The sequence below is a fragment of the Perca flavescens genome, chromosome 6, assembly GCF_004354835.1.
Source record: "Perca flavescens isolate YP-PL-M2 chromosome 6, PFLA_1.0, whole genome shotgun sequence".
NCBI lineage: Eukaryota > Metazoa > Chordata > Actinopteri > Perciformes > Percidae > Perca > Perca flavescens.
In genome coordinates this window covers 9,431,892-9,451,957 of record NC_041336.1, presented here as the reverse complement: position 1 = coordinate 9,451,957, position 20,066 = coordinate 9,431,892, and the positions used below count along the sequence as shown (strand labels likewise).

Here is a 20,066-nt window from a genome sequence, read left to right as displayed (position 1 = left end):
GATTCTATGAATTTGTAATGCGTTGCGGTTCATGCTTTTATATATCTAGAGATCTTTTCACCTCTGTGCCCAGGTAGTGTTAGTTCAGCACAACTGCACACAATATGTTGTCCCTGTGAGACCCACATTTAAATGCCTTTGTTCATCATCTGTGGTGTGAAAACATCGGATTTCCACACAGTCAGACAAAGTAAAAGTATAATATAGAAAAGTAATGCACCCCAATGGTTGAAGTGAACGTTTTGGCCCTCAGGCCTTCTTCAAATCAACAAATCAGATCAAAAACAAGGGCCCGAGGGCCTAACCTTCATCAGAATAAATACAGATATGCATATGGAGCCAGAGTGTGCGACGCTATTTTCTTAGTTTCAAGAGAAAGTAAAAGTGTCATCGTTCATTTAGCTATAAAATCCTAGCGCGCCACGGAGCCAACTTCATTCGTCGCGCTGCCCTGCCTCACGCTGCTCCCCGTTTCCATCACCCTTCTCTACTCCCACTAGGCATGGGCCGGGACACAATTCTGACGCTGTGATAAACTTCAGCAAAAATATCACGGTTTCACGGTATTGCAATTACAGCTTTAAAATTTATTATTTTTTTTAAATGTCTGGGTAAAAAACTATTTTTTTTTTTCATTAAACACAATGTATTTGATTTTTAAACACAATGCACAATGGCAGGGAGAAGGATGACTAAACTGCAGCTTCTCTCCTTGACCCTCATACCTTAGGAACGGTGTGACAGAACATTGTTAGTGGTTTTGAACCACTTGACTTTTTCAAACCGCGGTATACCTTGAAACCGGTAACCGGCCCATGCCTACCACCTCAGTCCTTTTCGTGGTGAGGTCATTTTGAGACTCTGTTTAAACAGTTCACAGCTTGCCTTGCTGTTGCTCCTGCATTGCTCTGTGTACAACGACACAGCTAAACAAGAAGGTTCAACTGACAATCTGCGAGTCGACGCAGGGGTTTCTTTTTGTTTTTTTTTTGGGGACACGCAGTAAAGGGCCGCAGGTTGGATTCGAACCCGGGCCGCTGCAAAGGCCTCAGCCTACATGGGGGAGGGGGGGGGCACGCTGTTACTGGGGGGGGCAGCCCTAGTTTGGCAACATGATAAACCAGAACATTGTGTTGATGTGGATCATCAAACTGCTTTGTACTGAATGGAGGGAGTCACAGATGGAGTTTGATAGCGTTTTTTTTTTTTTTTTTTTTCATTCTCAGTGGTGCTAAAGCTGGTGCAAACATAAGCGCACAAAGCGACACACAAATCAATTAATGAATAAAACAGTTCATACTCGCAAACTTGCATTTAGATGGACAAACACTTCTTTTAAACTATATATTGAAGCTAACATCCTAATAATATGAATTCAATGAATGTTTATTGATACAAAGTGAACTGTGAAAAGTCACAGGAAGAACACATGTTGAAAACAGCAGCATAACTCCCTTACAAAGATATGTTCACTTCCAAACAGTAAAAACTTGACCTTTCTTTGCAGGCAACAGAAAATGTAATTGGGGCTGTTTTGTCGTTTCAGCCTTTACATGACCAATCGGAAAATAACATCTTCCCTCTGGATGTTGGAAGTGTTGAATTTCAGTGCAGAGATGCCGGAGTTGTGCCTGATACTCTGTTATATTGCCGCACATGTATTCACAGTGCCATCTCAGATGTTTATGGTTTTCGTAGGGCTGTTTTTCATGTTTTAATTAAAGCAACAAACACGGAGGACAAAAACTAAATAGAAGAAAAACTGCATTTTTAAGCAATCCGCACAAATTCAATGAACTCTTTCAACAATCAAACTGATTGCCTGAAAATGTTCACTATGTGTGCATTATTGCCTGCTGTCAGATCTATTTTTTTATTAAAGCCAAAGAAGTAAAACAAACATAGAATTTGTGAGCATTATTCATATATACTATACGGCTGACAGAGGAAGTGTTGGCAGGCATCTCCACAAGTATGAATAAGGCCATCTGGGAAGAATTATCCTCATTATAACAAAAAAAGCTAACAGTGATTTATACAAGGCTGTATTCTGCTGTTCCACTATCTCATAACGATAAGCATTTTATCATGGTGAAACACGTATTATCTCCGTCCACTCTCTCCCCCATTTCTCTGTCGAAGCAGGATGACTAATTAACAGCATTAGTTCCATAATTCAGAGGAAGACCAAGATGTCCAACATCCGATAGTTGGAATCAAACTCAGATGTGGGCCGGCAGCGTATTTCATGTCTTGCTATCAAGAATACAGAGCATCTCGTTTTAATTAGGCGACACTGTGATGTCAAGGCCCGACGCATGATGCTGAATCACTGATCACAGAAGACTGGGCCTCCTCCTTCAGATCATTGTTCTCTTTCGCAGGAGTGAATAAAGCCGACCTGCTCAGACATCCGAACGGCCGGGGGCATTGTACCAGACCCGCAGGGAGGCAAATCTCTACGTTTCGACCCTCGCCTATGGTGTATGAGCTTTGAGTATTGACTTTAAGAAAGAGATTGTAGATACAAGCAGCCAGGCTCAGCATTATAGGATGAGGAGCTCAGACATCGAATGGAGCTTGGGGGTAGAGCCACTGCTACTTTTAAAAAGGAGCTAGTTGAGGTGGTTCGGGCGTCTGATAAGGATATCTCCTGGACACCTCCCATTAGAAGTTTTCCGGGCATGTCCAACTAGTAAGAGGCCGTGAGGTAGACCTAGAAACGCTTGACACATTATATATCTCATCTGGCCTGGGAACGCCTAGGCGTTTCCCGGGAAGAGCTGGAAAACGTTGCGGGAGAGAGGGCCGTCTGAAATTCTTTGCTTAGCCTGCTGCCCTCGCAACCCGATGGCGATGGATGGATGCTCATCGACTCGCCTGAGGCACACAGGCTTTTTACAATTGATTTGTGACGTGATGCAGCTGCCAATAAACCTCATTTATCACACTGCTGCAGTCAGTTATGAACATAAATCATGATGAATGTCATATTTAAGGCCAACATCACCATGAATATTCAGCATTCGTCTTCCGTTTACCCTGCACATCTGGCCCAAATGTTGTGATTTGACTTGACGGCTTTGGTAGCATGAATCCCGACATTTCTCACTGTGCTGGATGAATAATTCCATTTTAAATAATCCTATGATTATGGAGCAGTCTACTTATGGATTCCAGGTCAACCGCATCCATCCTGTATGACTCCAGCGCTCACTTGGCGGGCCTCGCAGCGGATTCCCGGCTAAACTGTTGAGGTTTCGACCTACGCGTGCGGTGGTTGAGCTGCTTCAGACCTTAAGCACCTCTCCATCCTTATCATCCCTGTGGCGTTCAGTTAAAACAATACTTCAACGAGTGCGGCGGAAGGTAGAAATTTGATATCAAATTTTTAACACATCCAAGCGCGTGCACACGCACTAACACATAAAGACGGCAACCTTGCCTGAAGCATAAAAGCATGACAAGACATTGGAACGAGACACTTAAGAGACATTTCCCATTCTGTTTTGTTTGGCGTCTCTGAAATATGAATTCACAGCACAGGAACTCTGAGCTCACTTTAGGAAGAAATCAAAGAAAGACGGGGAAAGACTAAAAGCTTACCTTTGTCTGATGAAGCTGGATGCCATAGAGGAGAATATTTCGGAGCTTAGCTGCTGAGGCCAGGTCCATGATAGCTGCCGGCTCTACCTCTCTCCCGCTGACGGACAGCTCATCTGAACCGCTCAAATGCACCTATCAAAACAAAAGCCACCGCGCCCAATCAGAAAACGCTTGCCAACAGAGAGGATCTCTTACCAGAACAGCAATTATGCCCATTTTTTTTGGAGCAATAACAGCACGTTTTTCAAGCAGCCATTTAAACATGTTGCAACTCAATAGGCCTGTTTATTTAGGGATGTGTTCAGAGAAGCTCTGCTGTGCTGAGAGTAAACAGGTTGGGTGATGCACTGTATAATTATTCTCTAATTAAGCTGTAAATCTGAAGGGGCTCTGGGGTTTATTTTCTCCAATTATGGCAGCATAATCCAGACACACTGGTACGTATTACTGTATCAACCCTAATCCAACATTTAGCCGATTACCGTAACCCGCCCGCTAACAGAAACTGAACTCAAGATTTATTACCCGCAATTATTTTGTCATATATCCTTAAAAACTGCGGCAGCGAGACACGATAGTCAGGACAATCGTGTCAAGGCGTCAGCTCTAAACGTTCAATGACACTTACACTTGAATATCAATCAGATGTTAACTGTCATCGGGTGACATTCAATTTGAAGAGTAATTATTCAGCACATAAGTAGGGCTTCAACCTCCAGGCCATATTAGTCTACTGAAACACTGACAGTGATATTTGTATGAAAATATGAATAACTGAGGCATATACAAGAGCAACTGACAAGTACAACTTAAAGCTAAAAGTTAACCGTACTTCATTTAGACTTCATTGAGTCACACACGTTAACATCTTGGAACTGCACACTTAAACTACTCATGTCGACCTTTGGCCACCCGGACAGTACACTAGAAGGTTTAAAAGGAGAGATTTACTTTGAAAAACTATTGAAAAATAGCTACCGAAAACGTACAGTATTTTGTACAATGTAGAGTGCATTTTTGGCAGACATCATGCCGTGATATTTGATAATAGACAATGTTTTCAGTGATCTAAAACATCAGCAGTCAATGTCTGGTTTTATTGTCATTTCCTCGTCAGAAATCCACCATAGAAGAAGAAAAACATCAGTAGCCTCAAATGACTGGAATTAAACACATCCACAAGACATGGTCTGTTCTTTTTTTAAATTAGAGGTGCGGCTGCGATCGCGCACACACTGATTTGTACTAAGTGGTTGCTGCTATAGGCCGCTAGCAGGAGATGTCCACAAACTTAAAAACCTACACTAACACCCCGTGTACATGTACATGGTTATTTTGAAAAACTGAGACACAAAACTGAAAACGATTCTTTCTAAAAACAAGATTTTGGAAAACTTCGTTTGCATGTAAGCCGAGACAAACGGAGGTTTAGGCAGCCGGGGAAGTGAGGAAGAGAAGAGAGAGGAAGTGATTTGTTGCTGTTGTTGCTATTTTCGGGATTCTGATTGGCTAACGTGGGCTTGAGCTTCTTGTTACACTGCCACCTACAGGTTTGGCATGCTCTTGACGGCAGTGATGGCATACAAACACTTTTCTGAAAACTGACAGCTGTGCACGATGTTATTTTTAAAAACGGAGAGGTTGAAATGTCCGTTAATGAAAATAGACGTAGTATAAATTAAGTACAATAAGGCCAGGCAGGACAGTGGGTACTTTCAAAAATAAATACACTTCATTTCAACAAGGTGGAGGCAAAGAAAGTTTCTTTGTAAAGTAGAGTTTTATATTGCACTTTCACAATGAACATTTTACCAATGAAAAAACTGTGTTTTAAACTCTTATTTGTTTAGCTTCTTTCAAACTTAGAAAATGACTTAAAAACTGCTAACGCAGCATAAAAAAATAAGACTTATTGCTAGGTGGTTAAACTGTTATCCATTATTATGTTTGAGGTGTACCGATATTGCATTTCAGCCTCCAATTACTAAAAGAATAAGTGTCTAATACATAACACAAAGGACTCCTTGGAACAAACATCAATCACAGATTTATGATACCTAACAACATGAGACATAAGGTGCTAATATCAACAACATGGGGCTCTTGCTTTGAACACAATGCTCAAGACCATAGCACCTCATTTTCCCCAGACGGTTTGAAACAATGACCTCCATCAACCAGTCTGCTTCTCTGCCCTTGAGGCTACCACCTACACTTCAAACTCCATTATCCCTCCACCGATCCCTTCCGTGTGATCAAAGCTGTGATAAATACCGGGGCAACCTAACAACAGCCCCCTGCACAAAAACAAAGGTAAGAAAAACACTTTGGTGCTGAACTAATCCTCATCACTTATAACCGTGAAACTCAGAGGCTGCTTCATGTTTCTCGTAGTCACAACTTCCCCGAATGACCTCACACACATTCTAACGCCACCATGAAATCAGGTTATAAATGGAGAGAAAAGCAAACTGTGTGATCAGTTAGAGACTTACAGATTGTTTTGCTTATTTGAAATGCTCTTTGCCTAAAAGTGCTCATATTATGCTCATTTTCAGGTTCATAATTGTATTTAGAAGTTATATCAGAATAGGTTTACATGGTTTAATTTTCAAAAAACACCATCTTTTTGTTGCACATTGCTGCAGCTCCTCTTTTCACCCTGTGTGTTGAGCTCTCTGTTTTAGCTACAGAGTGAGACATCTCACTTCTATTCCATCTTTGTTGGGAGTCGCACATGCGCAGTAGCTAGGTAAGGACTACTAGCCATTAAGAAGCAGAGTATGAGGGTGTGCCACGCTAGCAGCTAGGCGAGCATTATGACGTGTGTTACAAAGTGACGCACGACAAACGTCTCTGGACTACAATAGAGCTGTTTGGAGCAGTTGGTGAACAGGGTTTTCTGTTGGAGATGGTAAGTCCCTTTGGGGTGGACTTTGGGCCTTTTCACTTTGTAAACCTATAACATGCACAAAAAAAGATATATAACACAATAAAGGAAATGGAAAAAGCCAAAAAGCATAATATGAGCACTTTAAACTTTACAGACACAGTTGCTTTTAATATAGACTTATAGGGCCCTATTTTAACGATCTGAAAAGCAAGTATCAAACGTGAAACGCAAGTAGCTTTGTGGGCGGATCTCGGGGGCTGTTGCTATTATACCGGTGGGATAAATTACTCTTGCGCCCGACGAAAGAAAAATACATTATACATTCCCTAATTTACCAACATGTGTCCGTGGAGGGAAAAGTCCGCTGTGCGTCAGGTGCAAAATAGGAATGAGACATGCGGCGGTGTACAAAGGCAATTGTTCTGGGTGCAAGATAGGGCCCATAGTCTTATCTGTCTTTTGTGGGGCTGCAACTAATGAATATTTTCATTATCGATTATTTCTCAAATTTTCTATAATCAATTAGTTTTAGTCCATAAAATGTTGGTCGACCAAAACTATATATATAAATGACTTATTGTCACAATTCCATTTCTATCAAAACTGCTGTTGATTCATTTTCAGTTGATTGATTAATCAACTAATTATGTAACTATTTTTTCAGCTGTTGGAATTTGTTTTAACTTAAATGAGTGTTACAGGAATTAATAGAGTAGAATATAATAGAGTACAACGGAGTACAGTGGACTTGAGTAGAGTAGAACAGAAATAAAATAAAATAGAGTGCACTAGAGTAGAATAGAACCAAACTAAATAGAATAGAGTGGACCAGACCGGAGTGGAGTACAGTAGAATAGAATGAAATAGAATAGGTTTGTCCGTCAACTTCAAGGCCCCTAACCCTAACCTTAACCATTGCCTAATCCTAGTGCCTTTCAGGCAACACTGCCTGGAAGACGACGTTGGGGGCTTAAAACACCAAACACCGAACTGAATAGACAAAGAGTAGAAGAGAAGAAAAACAAAAACAGAAATCTTAATATATGAGTAAAATATAGTATAATAACAGATTGGAGAAGAATTGAATATAAGAGTAATAAAAGAGAACAAAAATAGAATAGAAGAAACAAGTTGACAGTGGGAGTTCTGGGTACTCTATGCTATCTATGCTTTTATAGGGAGTGAATCCCGCTAAAACCAGTTTACACGTGTGAATCCGTGTGTGTGTGTGTGTGTGTGTTCTTTTGAAAACTTGGTACAACAAATAGGAGTGGGGGTTGATTGTGATTGAGACTGATTGAGGGATTTGGCGGTAGATATCGGCCCTCTGCAGGTTTGTTTTTTTCTTATTACATGCCATTGTTTTGGCACTTACTCTGTGTTTTAGTAAGAGGTCAATTTTCCAAATTAAAAAGGAGTTTAAACAGTCCTTTCACAAATATTTGGATGTTTCTTGGCTCAGATTTGATCAGTTTGTTTTAGGTTTTTCCTCTCTGTGATCTCTCTAGTCAGTGTTGCTCTGTGGGTGAACAGTAAGCGAGGCCAAGCTGCAGGGCTCTCCTCGGAGGTGTGCGGTTTCCAAACAGCTACAGAGCTCATCAGTGGAGCCGAGGTGGACTACAGGTGACGTTTTTACAAGCGGGAAAAAAAAAAGACACGGTTTGGCTCGCTGTGTAGTACATGTACCTTTGAAGAAAGAGAATCTGTCCTTCTGCCAGATGTCTGTATTCAAAAACATGCAAAGAAAAGTTCATTCAAAGTGTGGGAAATGATACTGAGACATGTTTAACTCTGCCTCTTACTAAACACACAGACCCACAGTAACTGTGTACATTTTGTGAATTTTGAGTCGATTTTCAAGGAGACACAAGCTCTGATAAAGACCTGATGCAGGCTGTTCCACCACACAAACCACATCCAGGATGACTGTAAAGGCTGAATGTGTTGTGTTGTATAAATTGGTGATATACTGAAGCAATAAAGACATAAAAAAGTAACAGAACACACACAGTGACCTGAGAGCACATTGCTCAGCTATATTCCTTTTCAAACAAAAAGTAATAAGTAAGATTTACAAAAAAAGGTTTTTTTTCGATCCTGTACTAATGAAACCTGCTGTGTGGCGACTTACAGATTCATTGAAAGGCCAGCGTACCAAACACAAATCAAGGCAGTGGTTTAATCGAGTAATGCTGTGTGACAAATAGCATTTGTATTTTGGCACTGGCCCAAGTTAAAAAGCTAAGATCAGCTTTTACAAATTCACAGTTTTCTCCCTGTGTGTTGCATGCCAGAGATCTGGTGCAGCTGATGCTCCTGTAACTCCCAGCATCTGTGCATTCATTCTTCTTCACTGGTTTACAAATCTGTCCTTCAGACAACAACAAGGTCTGGAAACAAGTCAGGAGTCTGAGGAGCGTAGGATACATTTGGAAATGTAAAAAGTGGCTTTGGTGGCTTGGCTCTAATGATGGCAATGACGGTCTGTCAGTGAGTCCATCGCTTTGGTCCAGACTAAAACAACTATTGGACAAATTGCCATGAAATTCACGATGCATTCTACTGACTTTGGTGATGCCTTGACCTTTCATCTAGAGCCACCATGGGTTTCACTTTTGTGGTTTTCAGCGAAACTTGGTACAAGCATTCATGTGTCAGCCTCACAGAGCCGCCAGCGAAGTTGTGCAACTCTTAAGTCTTTTTTTTTTGCAAAACCATGGCTGCAGTATCCGTGTATGAACTCACCCAAATGACGACCAGCGGGTGGAGAAGAGCCCGATTCGCTGCCTCCAAATCCGTCAGCACGGCCTCCACTTCAGACAGGCATGAACGATTGACCTGGAGACCAAGGACATAAAAAACTACATAAGAACTTTTGATTACAGATTACATTTTCTACTTTCTCTCCATGATGACCAGCAAGATAAAAAAATAAATAAAAAAGTGTGCTAGAAGATTTTAGAAAGTCCAAACCCTGCTTTGGCCAGAAAAGATCATAAATATTTACACTGACATGTTTTCATTTCTCATTAAAGTTGTGCTTAAAATAGGGAACTTACAGAAACCTGGATGAAGTTCCACTCTTTTAACAGATACCTGGCGTTTTCTCCCATCAGATCTGGGATGACATCCAGCTCCTGTAAGACGGAGACACCCTGACATTAACTATTCAGTTGACATTCTGCTTGTTACACGATCCCGAGTGATAACATTAAAGCAAGAGCTGCAGTACCAGGGTCCTCGTGCATCTGATGTTGAGTGACGGATGACTTCAGTGCTCAAAAGGTCAAGAGGCTTCTGGTTTTTGTTTCAGCCACTTCTTCAATCATTTAGTGTGAGTACACCCACCTGTTTTCCTGCCATGACTGATTTTATGATTATGCAAAAATCTAAATACACTCGGGGAGTATGTAACTGAGTGGCTCATTTCCATCAGTGGTAATCAGAAGCTTATTAGAACAAATGGTAGATATTAAAGAAAAAAGAAACCGTTTCTGGGTTCCTTTATACTTCTGAACTGGCAGGAAAATTCTGTCATATGCAAAGGCCGGGGATGGCGATCAGGCAAAAACCAACTTAAATTTCATTACGCTGCAAATTGAGTCAACGGCGGATGTACGGCCAAGAATCGTAAAAGCTTTTTTGCACAAAGAACCACGACATTTAGGTCCTGATCTTTCCAGTCAGCTTCGGCCTTGGCACACGAGTAACATGAGGCAACCGGATAGCATGCCGTGTCCACCATGTCCGTTTCACATTCATCTTTGTTGTTATGCCTCTAATTACAGCCTGGTACTTCAATTTCACACACGCAGGAAATAAACACAGAAATAAACATCCAGACTCTGAGTTTGGCATGAAGATACAGTTGTTTTAAAATAACATAAAGTCATTGGAAATGTAAAATGGTTATGGGAAACATATGTCGGAGGGTTAATTTGTCTTGAAAGATAACTGCCCATGGCTTCAGGAGGAAAATCATTTCAGTTCAAAATGTAGATTTGTAAGGTTTAAAAAAAAATTGACGTGATCTAAACCAGGTTGGGCATGAAATCCCAGAGTAGGAATGTTTATTTAAATTTAGGCATGGCCTGGAGAGCCAAGAAGGCTCGGCGACCCAACCACTCTGAGGACACAAGAAAAACAAAGAGCTCAGCACAGCAGTGAGCTACCCACGGAAATGATTTTAACGTGTTAACGTAGACCAAAATATAGTTATTTTAGTCATGGGTATAGTTTAAAAGAATGTAGTGTTTAAAAATCCCATTAAATATTAGACTCAACGTTGTAATATGTGGTTACTTTGGCTACTTAGGGGCTCTGAAATTAAGATGTAACAAAATACTTATATGTTATCACTTATAAAGTTGTGTTGTGTGTTAGCCAACTGTTTCTTATCTACACATCCAGTAATAATAGTGCAACAATAGCATTCATTTAGAGTTATGTTTCTGGCCACCTGACAAATGAAAGTCCAACATTCATAGATTTTTTTTGCTCTAGATTGTTCTCTATGAACTCCTTAGTAATATACTGTATATCCAGCTCTTTAGCTTCTATATCCTCAACTATTTTTAGTTTTGTTAGCTGCTAACTCTGTCTGTCTGCCGCTTGGTGCCGGCCAAGAAAAATAAAGATTAGTGCAGCTTTAAACTCTTAAAAGAAGATATGGCACATTTATTAACTGCTTAAATAAAGAGTTTGGTATGACTAGTAGCAGCCGGTAGCAAATGTAAGCTAATGTTACCTAGCTTGAGATAGATATTGCTGTGTGACTGACATTACGGAGTCAGTTTGCTGACTTTATGACTCTTCTCTACTCGCCACAGCTAGCATTTTTCATCCCTTTTTGTCACTGGTAATAAAAATAAGTTTTAACAAGAGTCTACAACCATGCTGGCAGCTCTGTGAGCCTGTACTTAGCATTTACAGTAGCTCGAAGCATCACTGTGCCTAACATCAGAAAAGCATGCGAACATTTGATAATTAGCACTAAACCCAAATTAAACACAAAGTACAGTTGACTTGAGCCTAATGGGAATGCCATAAGGTTAACCAGGTTAGTAGGGTTCTTCCTCTGGGGACCATGAATCACTGCACAAAATGTCCTGCCAATAGATGTTGAGATATTTCAGTCTTAACCAAAGTGGTTGAGACAGACCGAAAGACAGACCATCATTGCCATTCTTAAAGCTGCTTGCAAGGCTAAAAATGTATGTTTGTGGTGGTAAATTTCTTGGTAGAAAACAGCATAGACATATTTAAACAATAGGAAAGGGAATGGCTCTAATCCTGGGTCAGATTCAATTTCATGTGGAAATTATGTCTGATATATTTACTTTATTTAATATCTCAGTCTGTGGTGGCATCAAACGGATGAAAATGTAATTACAGTGTATTTACCACATTTAAATGTCAAGTATACTTTAATAAACTTTTGTAAATTGTTAAAAAAAGCTGAACCCACTACTTATCAATATCAGTGGCTGACAGACAATGGCGAGCAATACTCCTTCCTCTCTGTCAAAATGACAGATCCTCTTATAGGTTGAGGTTAATCATTATAAACCTTCACTAGGTTGATACATGAGCTGAGGATTGTCTTTGATCTGGGCTGGATATGAGAATATTATAATTATCAAGATAAAAAGGGTTAGTGATAAGGGAGGTGATTTGTCTTCTTTTTTTTTTATGAAATACTGCTTTCCTTGTTTATGTAGGTGGCCATAAAATATCTACATGTCTGGGTTAGCCTATGATCCAAATTCACTGAAGCCAAATGTTTGAATAATAGATGGCTCATAATTATGCATTGAAAGGGGAAAGTAGGAAAATGACAGACTGAAAAAACTAGTTCAACATTGAGGAACTCATACATAACTTAGGTTTTCCATTCTATATTTAGTATTGCGATATCTCCTTTTTTCCGTGCTTATGAAACACTTAAGGGACACAGTAATGCTCAGAATGTGGTCAGAAATTAGACATTTGACATGGCCATGTGTAGGCCAGGAGTTGTTTATTTTAACTGAAACTAGAGGCAGTTTATTGATCTGACAATATAACGAGAGAGTTATTGATTCTTTCACAAAAACTATCTAGATCACAATAACCTATTACAAAATTCCAAAATAATTTGTAGTGATTAGCAGCAGTTACCCATGAAGAGATTGTGAAATGATAAAATGTGAGATGTCGGATACAAAACTATTTGACTTGTATCATCGCAAAAGACAAGATTACATTATATATCACGGAAAAAAAATGATTATTCGACAGGCCAAAAAATAAATTCTGTCATGTTTTACAATTAAATAAGTTTAAAAGGGTAAAAAAATAGATCAGCTGTAGTATTTTTAGTTCCATCAAAACATTAAATATTTATCAAGCAAATGTCTTACATTGTGAAATTTTAACTGCACCAGTGAAGACGCTCAGTGGTCAGATGATGAAATGGTTATACTGTGCAGCTTTCAGATGTGAATGTGTGTTAGGTTAAAAAGAAGAAGAAAAAACTACAATGCTCTTGAAGAAACAAAATCAGCTACTTTCTCCTGAAATGTGGTATTTTCAGGAGTTAACTTCATTTTTATATAAATTCAACTGACATTTTTTTCTTTTTTCTCTGTAAGCCTGGATTTAAACTGCATTAAATCTCTCAGATAACATCCTGTTGAGAGAATCCCTTAATCATATTCTTACCGTGTCTTCCTCTTACTCACACATGCTGCCAAATCCTCCACCTGCACACATGCATGCACATGCATGCACACGCACACACGCACGCACACACACACGCACGCACAAACACATGCATGCACGCGCACACACACATGCATGCACGCGCGCGCGCGCGCACACACACACACACACACACACACACACACACACACACACTACACTGTCGGCTGAGCCTTGCTTATCCCTGTATTAGATTCACGTAATGGCACTGAGACAAAGGTAATTCTTCGTCTTCCGCTCCTTCCACTCTCCTTTCATCTCCACCTCCATTCTTCCTCCCTCCCAAACTCCATGAAAAGGATGTATCTGATTCCAAACACGCGCACCGGAAAAACACATCCCCACCGGCCACCTGAGCGCAGACGGGAATGGCTCCAGCAAGCCGATCCAAAGAGACAGACACCGACCCCAATCCGTCTCTGGGGCCCCCGGTCCAGCACAGGACAGCCAGATCCGCCCGTTTGACACCGCTGATGAAGGACTTGGAGCGAGTTTAAAGGAGGATGGACTGTTTGGATCACGTTGGAACATGGAAACATGTAATGCGGCGTGCTCTGCCTCCCCCCTTCCACTGTCAGCAGCTACAGCCGGGGAATATATATATATATATTCATCAGGATTATCCAGGACACGCGTTTCTATACATGAAGCCATGTGTGGGCGATTTGTCAGCCTGGGTGTCTGCTCTGGATAAGAGTAATAGGTGATAGGCATGAAATATAAGCACATCAAGGGATGGACACAGTATTATAAACACCTGTACAATCTCATATACAATGCCCTGCGACGTTTTATGAAGCTTATGTTATTAAATCTGGTTTTAGAAGGTGTTGATTCAACTCTTTACCCACTTTTAAGGCCCAACTTTGGTGTCACTTTACAGGATTTCTTTAAATTGTTTTTATGTGTTCTTTCGTTCCCCCATATACATGAACCCCTTTCAGTCAAATGTGTAGGATTGGTTTTCGAATTAAGTCAGAGATTGTTACCAAAAACTAAAAAAAGGGGAATGCTATATCTTGCATTTATATACATTGATATCAATCTCGACCGATACTCAATGTTTACTTTGCATTTCCATATTCATCAGCAGGAGCACTGCATTATCTTTTACTGATGATCACTTCTAGCATGAAATATTAACTTTGAAGAGAAACAGATTTTTATTTTGCCTGAAAAACATACATATACATGAGGTGGAAGTGCGTTTCTCAGCCATGAGTAGAGCCTGCACATCTTCCTCCGTACCCTGTACAAAGTACTGCCTGACAAGCGAAACCCAGAGCAAAAAAAAGTCCAGAAAATAACATACTGCTGCTTGTAAGGCTACATTTATGTGCACGCACAATATAATTATAGGTGATTTATTTAGATAAGCCTATCAATGTTTTTTCCAACTCCTCTCTTCAGTAAAACAGTCAAAGTTGAGAGAGATTTTATCGAAACAAGCTCAAACTGTAAAAGTGGGGAGGGAGCTGCTGTCCTTCACTAAGGAGCAGGCTACAAACCCTTCAGAGCCTCTTTAAGCCCACAACTATTGATTTTCATAACATAGATTTTTGTAAAGTATTCCTTCAACAAAACAAAAAATATAAGCTACACAAAGGCAGAACTTTTATATTGAAATAAGACTTTATAGACATTCATATTATTATGTCCACCCCCCTGAGCTGAATGAGCTCTTCCCTACCAGGTGGCACGCTCTTGCAGTCATACACCTTCACTGTAGGATTCATTTGTTAGTCTCAAAACAAACTGTACAACTCATAAGTAGACTGACTTTGCATTGTGACCGCTGACCATCATAACTTGCCAGTAGCTGGTGAGCGTCACTTTCTTATTTTAAAACACAGCTTTGCACAAAAGCTATTCTTTCTGACGGATCCATTTTGTCCACACAACATCTGCTGCATGTCTGCCCGTCCTGGGAGAGGGATCCCTCCTCTGTTGTAGAATTTCTTCTGTTGTAAAAGTTGTAGAATTTACGTGACTTGACCCAGAACATGTAGTCACATGACCATGGGCTTTGCCAAACTATAAGCAAGCTGGCTGACAAAACTCATTTCTGTGACATCCATTCTTCTTTCTTCTTTTTAAAGACAGACAAAAGGTTGCTCGAGTTAGTGGTTACGTGGCTTGCTCAAGGGTTGTTGAGGTAAAGGAGAACATTGAACATGTGGAACTTCTATGTGGTCTATGCCATCTGATTGAATATCTCAGACTGTCACTCTTTGCTGTTTTGCATAGGGATACTGTTTTCCATTGTCTATTAGGTACAAATTTTACAAATTAAATGGAGGATGTTTGCAACATGGGAATTTGATGTGCCCAAAAATAAATTAAGAGTGAAAGGGAGGAATGAGAACTGTGGTGGAAACTGGGAGCTTGTCAAGCCGGAGCAGAGGCGGTAGGAGGAGGATGAGGCGGAGGAGGTAAGAACTCATCACCAAACACTCAATTAATCAAGCAAACTCCCACGGTACAGGAAATATGACTGCCATCTGCTCTCCTGCAGGCAGGGGAGTGAGAGGTGGAGGTCGGGGATGGAGAGTGAAAATGAGGAGGGGGGAGTTGCAGAGAGTGGATGTCCCAGACAGGCTCCATTAGAGGTCTGACCGCAGATGGCAAGTCTCACCACCGGGGCCACCCAAGTGGAGCTCACATTGAGTTTGTGCGGGGGATTGGAGGTACAGGGATGAGGAGATAGAGGAAAATGAAAATGGCCAACTCATGGGGGATCTTCTGTAATGCTGTCATCAACACAACCAGCATTTTTATCAGCCGGGAGTGACACACTCTTACCATGTCGAGGGCTCCAACAGCCTTCTGCAGAGCATCAGCCAGCGTGACAGCTTGTTCAGATCCACCTGTGATAACACAGGCCGACCGCGATAGAGTCTCTGCAAGAGGAAGACACGTGACTGGTTGAAAACTCCTGAAATAATTAATTGCAGTGGGATTGCATGAACACAAATTGGCAAATCTTCTCCCAGTTAGTTTGGTTCCGTCAGTAGAGGTTCTTTAGAGCTATACACGGACAATTAACTGTAAAAAACATCCCAACCAGGCTAGAAAAACAGACACTTGTAAAAGGTTTGTGGGATGCAGTGTTTCCTCTATGTTGATTTGACCGTGGCGGCCCCCCCACGGCAACATTTCTGCCCCCCACGGCATCAGAAATAGGGCTGCATTGTTAGAGTGCATGTCGGAGAATAGCGCGGACACACGAGGACAACTAGCCAGTTGAGATGGTGTGTGTACGTCCTCGAGAACTGTAAGTGGTATAACTTATGTTGTCAGTTCATTTAAGCCTGGTCTTGCAAATTTAAATTAAGTTAACTGGTGATTTTCGTTGTTTCTATTCTTCACCTGCGAGCTAAATTGCACGTGGCTGTTGATTGGATATAATAGCGATTGCTGAACGCCCTTCGCCCACATTTGTATTTGAGGTGCATTATTTACATGCTGAAGTGTTTACACAGCATTAAGATAATGTAATTAATAGTGGGTTTATTGTTATTTGCTACAGAATGCTTAGCCTATATGTCAAGATCAAAGTTGGCCTATATAGCAACTCAAAAACTACAGTTCAATCACAACTGAAAATATGCCTCATTGTGTGTGTGAATAGAGGCGAATAAATATTTGTTTGTGTTGCAGCGAAGTGTCAGTTCCGTTTCATGGGGGGATGGGGGGCGGGGTGTTCGGCCCTGCCCCCACTGCTAAAATAAATCCTAAAGGAAACACTGAGATGAGTATAGGTAAATTCCTTTATAAGTAAAAGGTGAATAGTCTGATGCTGTAGAGTGTTTGCAAATGCAGCCGACTGTGACAGTACTTCTGTTCTATCGTACATGCTCCGCCGGTGGTGTCTCCTGGAAGCTTCTCATATTTAAAATAATAAATATCAAAACATATGAAAGAGGGATGGTGCACAACATTAACCTGCTTTGTGTCACTTCACCTACCCCAGTTTTAGTTCATTATTCACATAAATGGACAATAAAGTAGAAGCCAGTGGTGGTCGAAATCCCAGAATTGTTTTCATAATGTAACAACCCCTATAGATTTATTATGCCATGCCCACCAGTTTGAGTTATTGTAAGAGTTGATTCAGAGAAACTGTCTGTAATTTTGGCTTTTTACATGGCTCTAAATGCTACAGTACCCATGCGCCTCAGCTGCTACTGCCCTGACGAAGAAGTCAGTTAAAGGCACAAATCAGATTCAAAGCGCTTTGTCGTTGAATTTGGGAACAAAAACAAGGCAGAATTCATCCAAAAATGGACCCAGAATCTAAAAGGAAATCCATTTAAGCGGCAGATTGTATCATCATCAGTCTTCTCAACACCTTCATCTTTAACTTGTGACTCATGTGACAACATTTTAAGCGCTCAATGGTGTTTTTTGCCCCCCAACTGCTCCTTCAGGCAGCGCTGCGACCGCTGCCTTCAAGGCACCTAACCCTAACCTGTAACCTTAACCTTAACCATAACCATAACCATAACCATAACCATAACCAGTGCCACCCAACGGTGCCTGCACAGATAAACATTTTAAGCACTGTGATTGGATGTTTCTTGCTGAAACACACATTGGGAGTTGTAGTGAACATCTTCCTCGAGGTTATTATATGCACAGGCTTTTTTATCAATGAACCAGATATTTTCTAACACAGTTGTTAATCTTTCGCACTTAACGACGATCTAACCGGGCGAGTTTCATGCCGACCCAAGGTGTCCAACTCTCACATAACACTGTCTATGGGAAAAATGAATGGGACTTTTACTTCCGGAACCAAGGGTGCCAGAAAAAGCCAATCTATGGTAAAATGTATAAGTTCATGGTCAAAAATAGAACATACGTTAACCATTTCTATAACGTTAAGTTATGATGTCCAGCTTGTACGTCGTAAAACAACATCAACTTATCACAGCTACATAAAACGGAGGCCCTCCAGAACGGCTGCCTCACTTAAAAAGCCATCTATTGAGAAATCAACCACACAAACACACACTTCTAACCAGGATACACACAGCCATGTGTGGGCCCACAAACACACACACACACACACACACACACACACACACACACACACACACACGTGCGCGCGCATGCACAGTCGTGCGTATGAAAGTATGTGTGAGCACACAGAAACACAAACACACACAAACTGAAACACACAACAGTTTCTCATACTGACAGATGTGAGAACTTTCTTCCACGTCCTCTCTAAAAAACACACACACACACACACAATGAACTCATTCACATCAGAGGCTCTGGGAATAATCACTGTGCACCTTATGTCTTCATCTAACAGGTAACTGTTGGTCCAGGTGCTGTCGGGATGAAATATGGGCTTGTGATTATTTCCATGCCTCTGATTGTGATAGTCGCCCTAGTCCTGACTTGCTCTCCGTAGTATTCACAGGCGGCTTTACACACGTCCTGTTCCAACCAGCTGAACAATGCTACAAGGAATGTTCCCTCTCAGTACAGTGAGGGGCGATTTTGGGCTCATTATATTCAAGAAGAAGAGACAAAAACTCTTGCTCATTCCTGACCTTTTGATCTATCTGAGAAGACCTACTGCCTTCAGCCTTTCATGGATACACGTCTACATGGATTCATCCTGTGTGTATATCATATAAGCGGATATAGAAAGTCAACAATACACAGTACAGCAAATGATAATCATGGCAAATGTATAAAGAAGGTAACTCACCTTTAATAATGGACTCCGCAGCAGCCAAATCCCGTTTGTAGGTTACCTGCAGGACAAAATAACAGATCAGTTCACCCAAATTGGGGGACGACTTATTTATAGAGGTGTCTGGAAATGGAGATTAGTTTTGTTTTTTTGCCTCTGAAAAATAAGTCACTATCCCATTAGACTGAAGGTAAATGGAATTTCACTTGGGTTCCTCAAAGCATTGAAAAAGTTACTCTCAATCAATGGTTCCCACAGTGTCACGAGGTGATTAATAGGAAAAGGGAAATAGGAAATTAGTCCTGCTACACAAAATCATATTTAATCATTTGACTTTTCTTGAGAAAAACTGTGAAGTTGTTTCTCTTCAAATCTAACATGAATCCACCTCAGGAAGCTTACCTGAGTTTCGACCGGAGGTAACAGAGTCTATTGCAAGTGTTATTGGTGCCAAAAAAGTCCATTCCCTGGGGGTAGCACTGTCCCGCAAAGTGAAACTATCTCAGCTAAGTTTGCAATGCTGAAAGAATAACCCATTGCACGCTCTTGTTCTTTCTTGTATGTGACAGTTGCATCTGAAACACAGCCGTCGTTTTTTAATCCATTATCGGACTAATTTGGCTAATCTTCACTGTTCCTACGAAGAAGCAAACTCACATGAGTGCGTAAAGGGGAAGTTTAGTTCCTGTGGCTCCATAGATCGTGGAAGTATTTGGATAAAAGGGTTCTAAGAAGGTACAAAAAAAAAATCTCTCTCTCTTCAATTGAGCTGCTCACAACCAATAGACACCCAATCTGTGGTGTGGGGTCGTGGCTTTGTATTTATCACAAGCAAAATGTTGGGAACTGCCACTCTGTTATCCAGAGTAACCGAGGAATTGTTTTGTGGAAAGACAAGTTGCTCTTCAAATGTTATTTAAATGCCCTTCTTCAATGCTCCGAGCACCACAAACAAAACTCTGTCCATGTCCATTATATTAGGGGTGGAGACAGAAATCTCATAGCCTCAGCACATAAAACCAAAAACTATCTTCATGGCTAGATAACACTACGTCTAACTATAAAAATATGTCTCTTTGTAATTAGGGTGAACTAACCATTTAAGGCCGAAAG

General features: G+C 40.8%; 1 protein-coding gene across 2 annotated transcripts in view; it reads right to left on the bottom strand.

Annotated features, from left to right (window-relative positions):
* crppa (CDP-L-ribitol pyrophosphorylase A) overlaps positions 1-20,066 on the bottom strand; it is a 54,442-nt gene that overhangs the window by 18,904 nt on the left and 15,472 nt on the right. For both annotated transcript variants that reach the window (XM_028581397.1, XM_028581398.1), the window contains 5 exons: positions 18,969-19,014; positions 16,043-16,140; positions 9,559-9,636; positions 9,245-9,337; positions 3,607-3,738 (listed from right to left, as the gene is read on the bottom strand). In XM_028581397.1, coding sequence (XP_028437198.1) covers positions 3,607-3,738; positions 9,245-9,337; positions 9,559-9,636; positions 16,043-16,140; positions 18,969-19,014 — 447 coding nt within the window. The remainder of the gene's footprint in view (positions 1-3,606; positions 3,739-9,244; positions 9,338-9,558; positions 9,637-16,042; positions 16,141-18,968; positions 19,015-20,066) is intronic.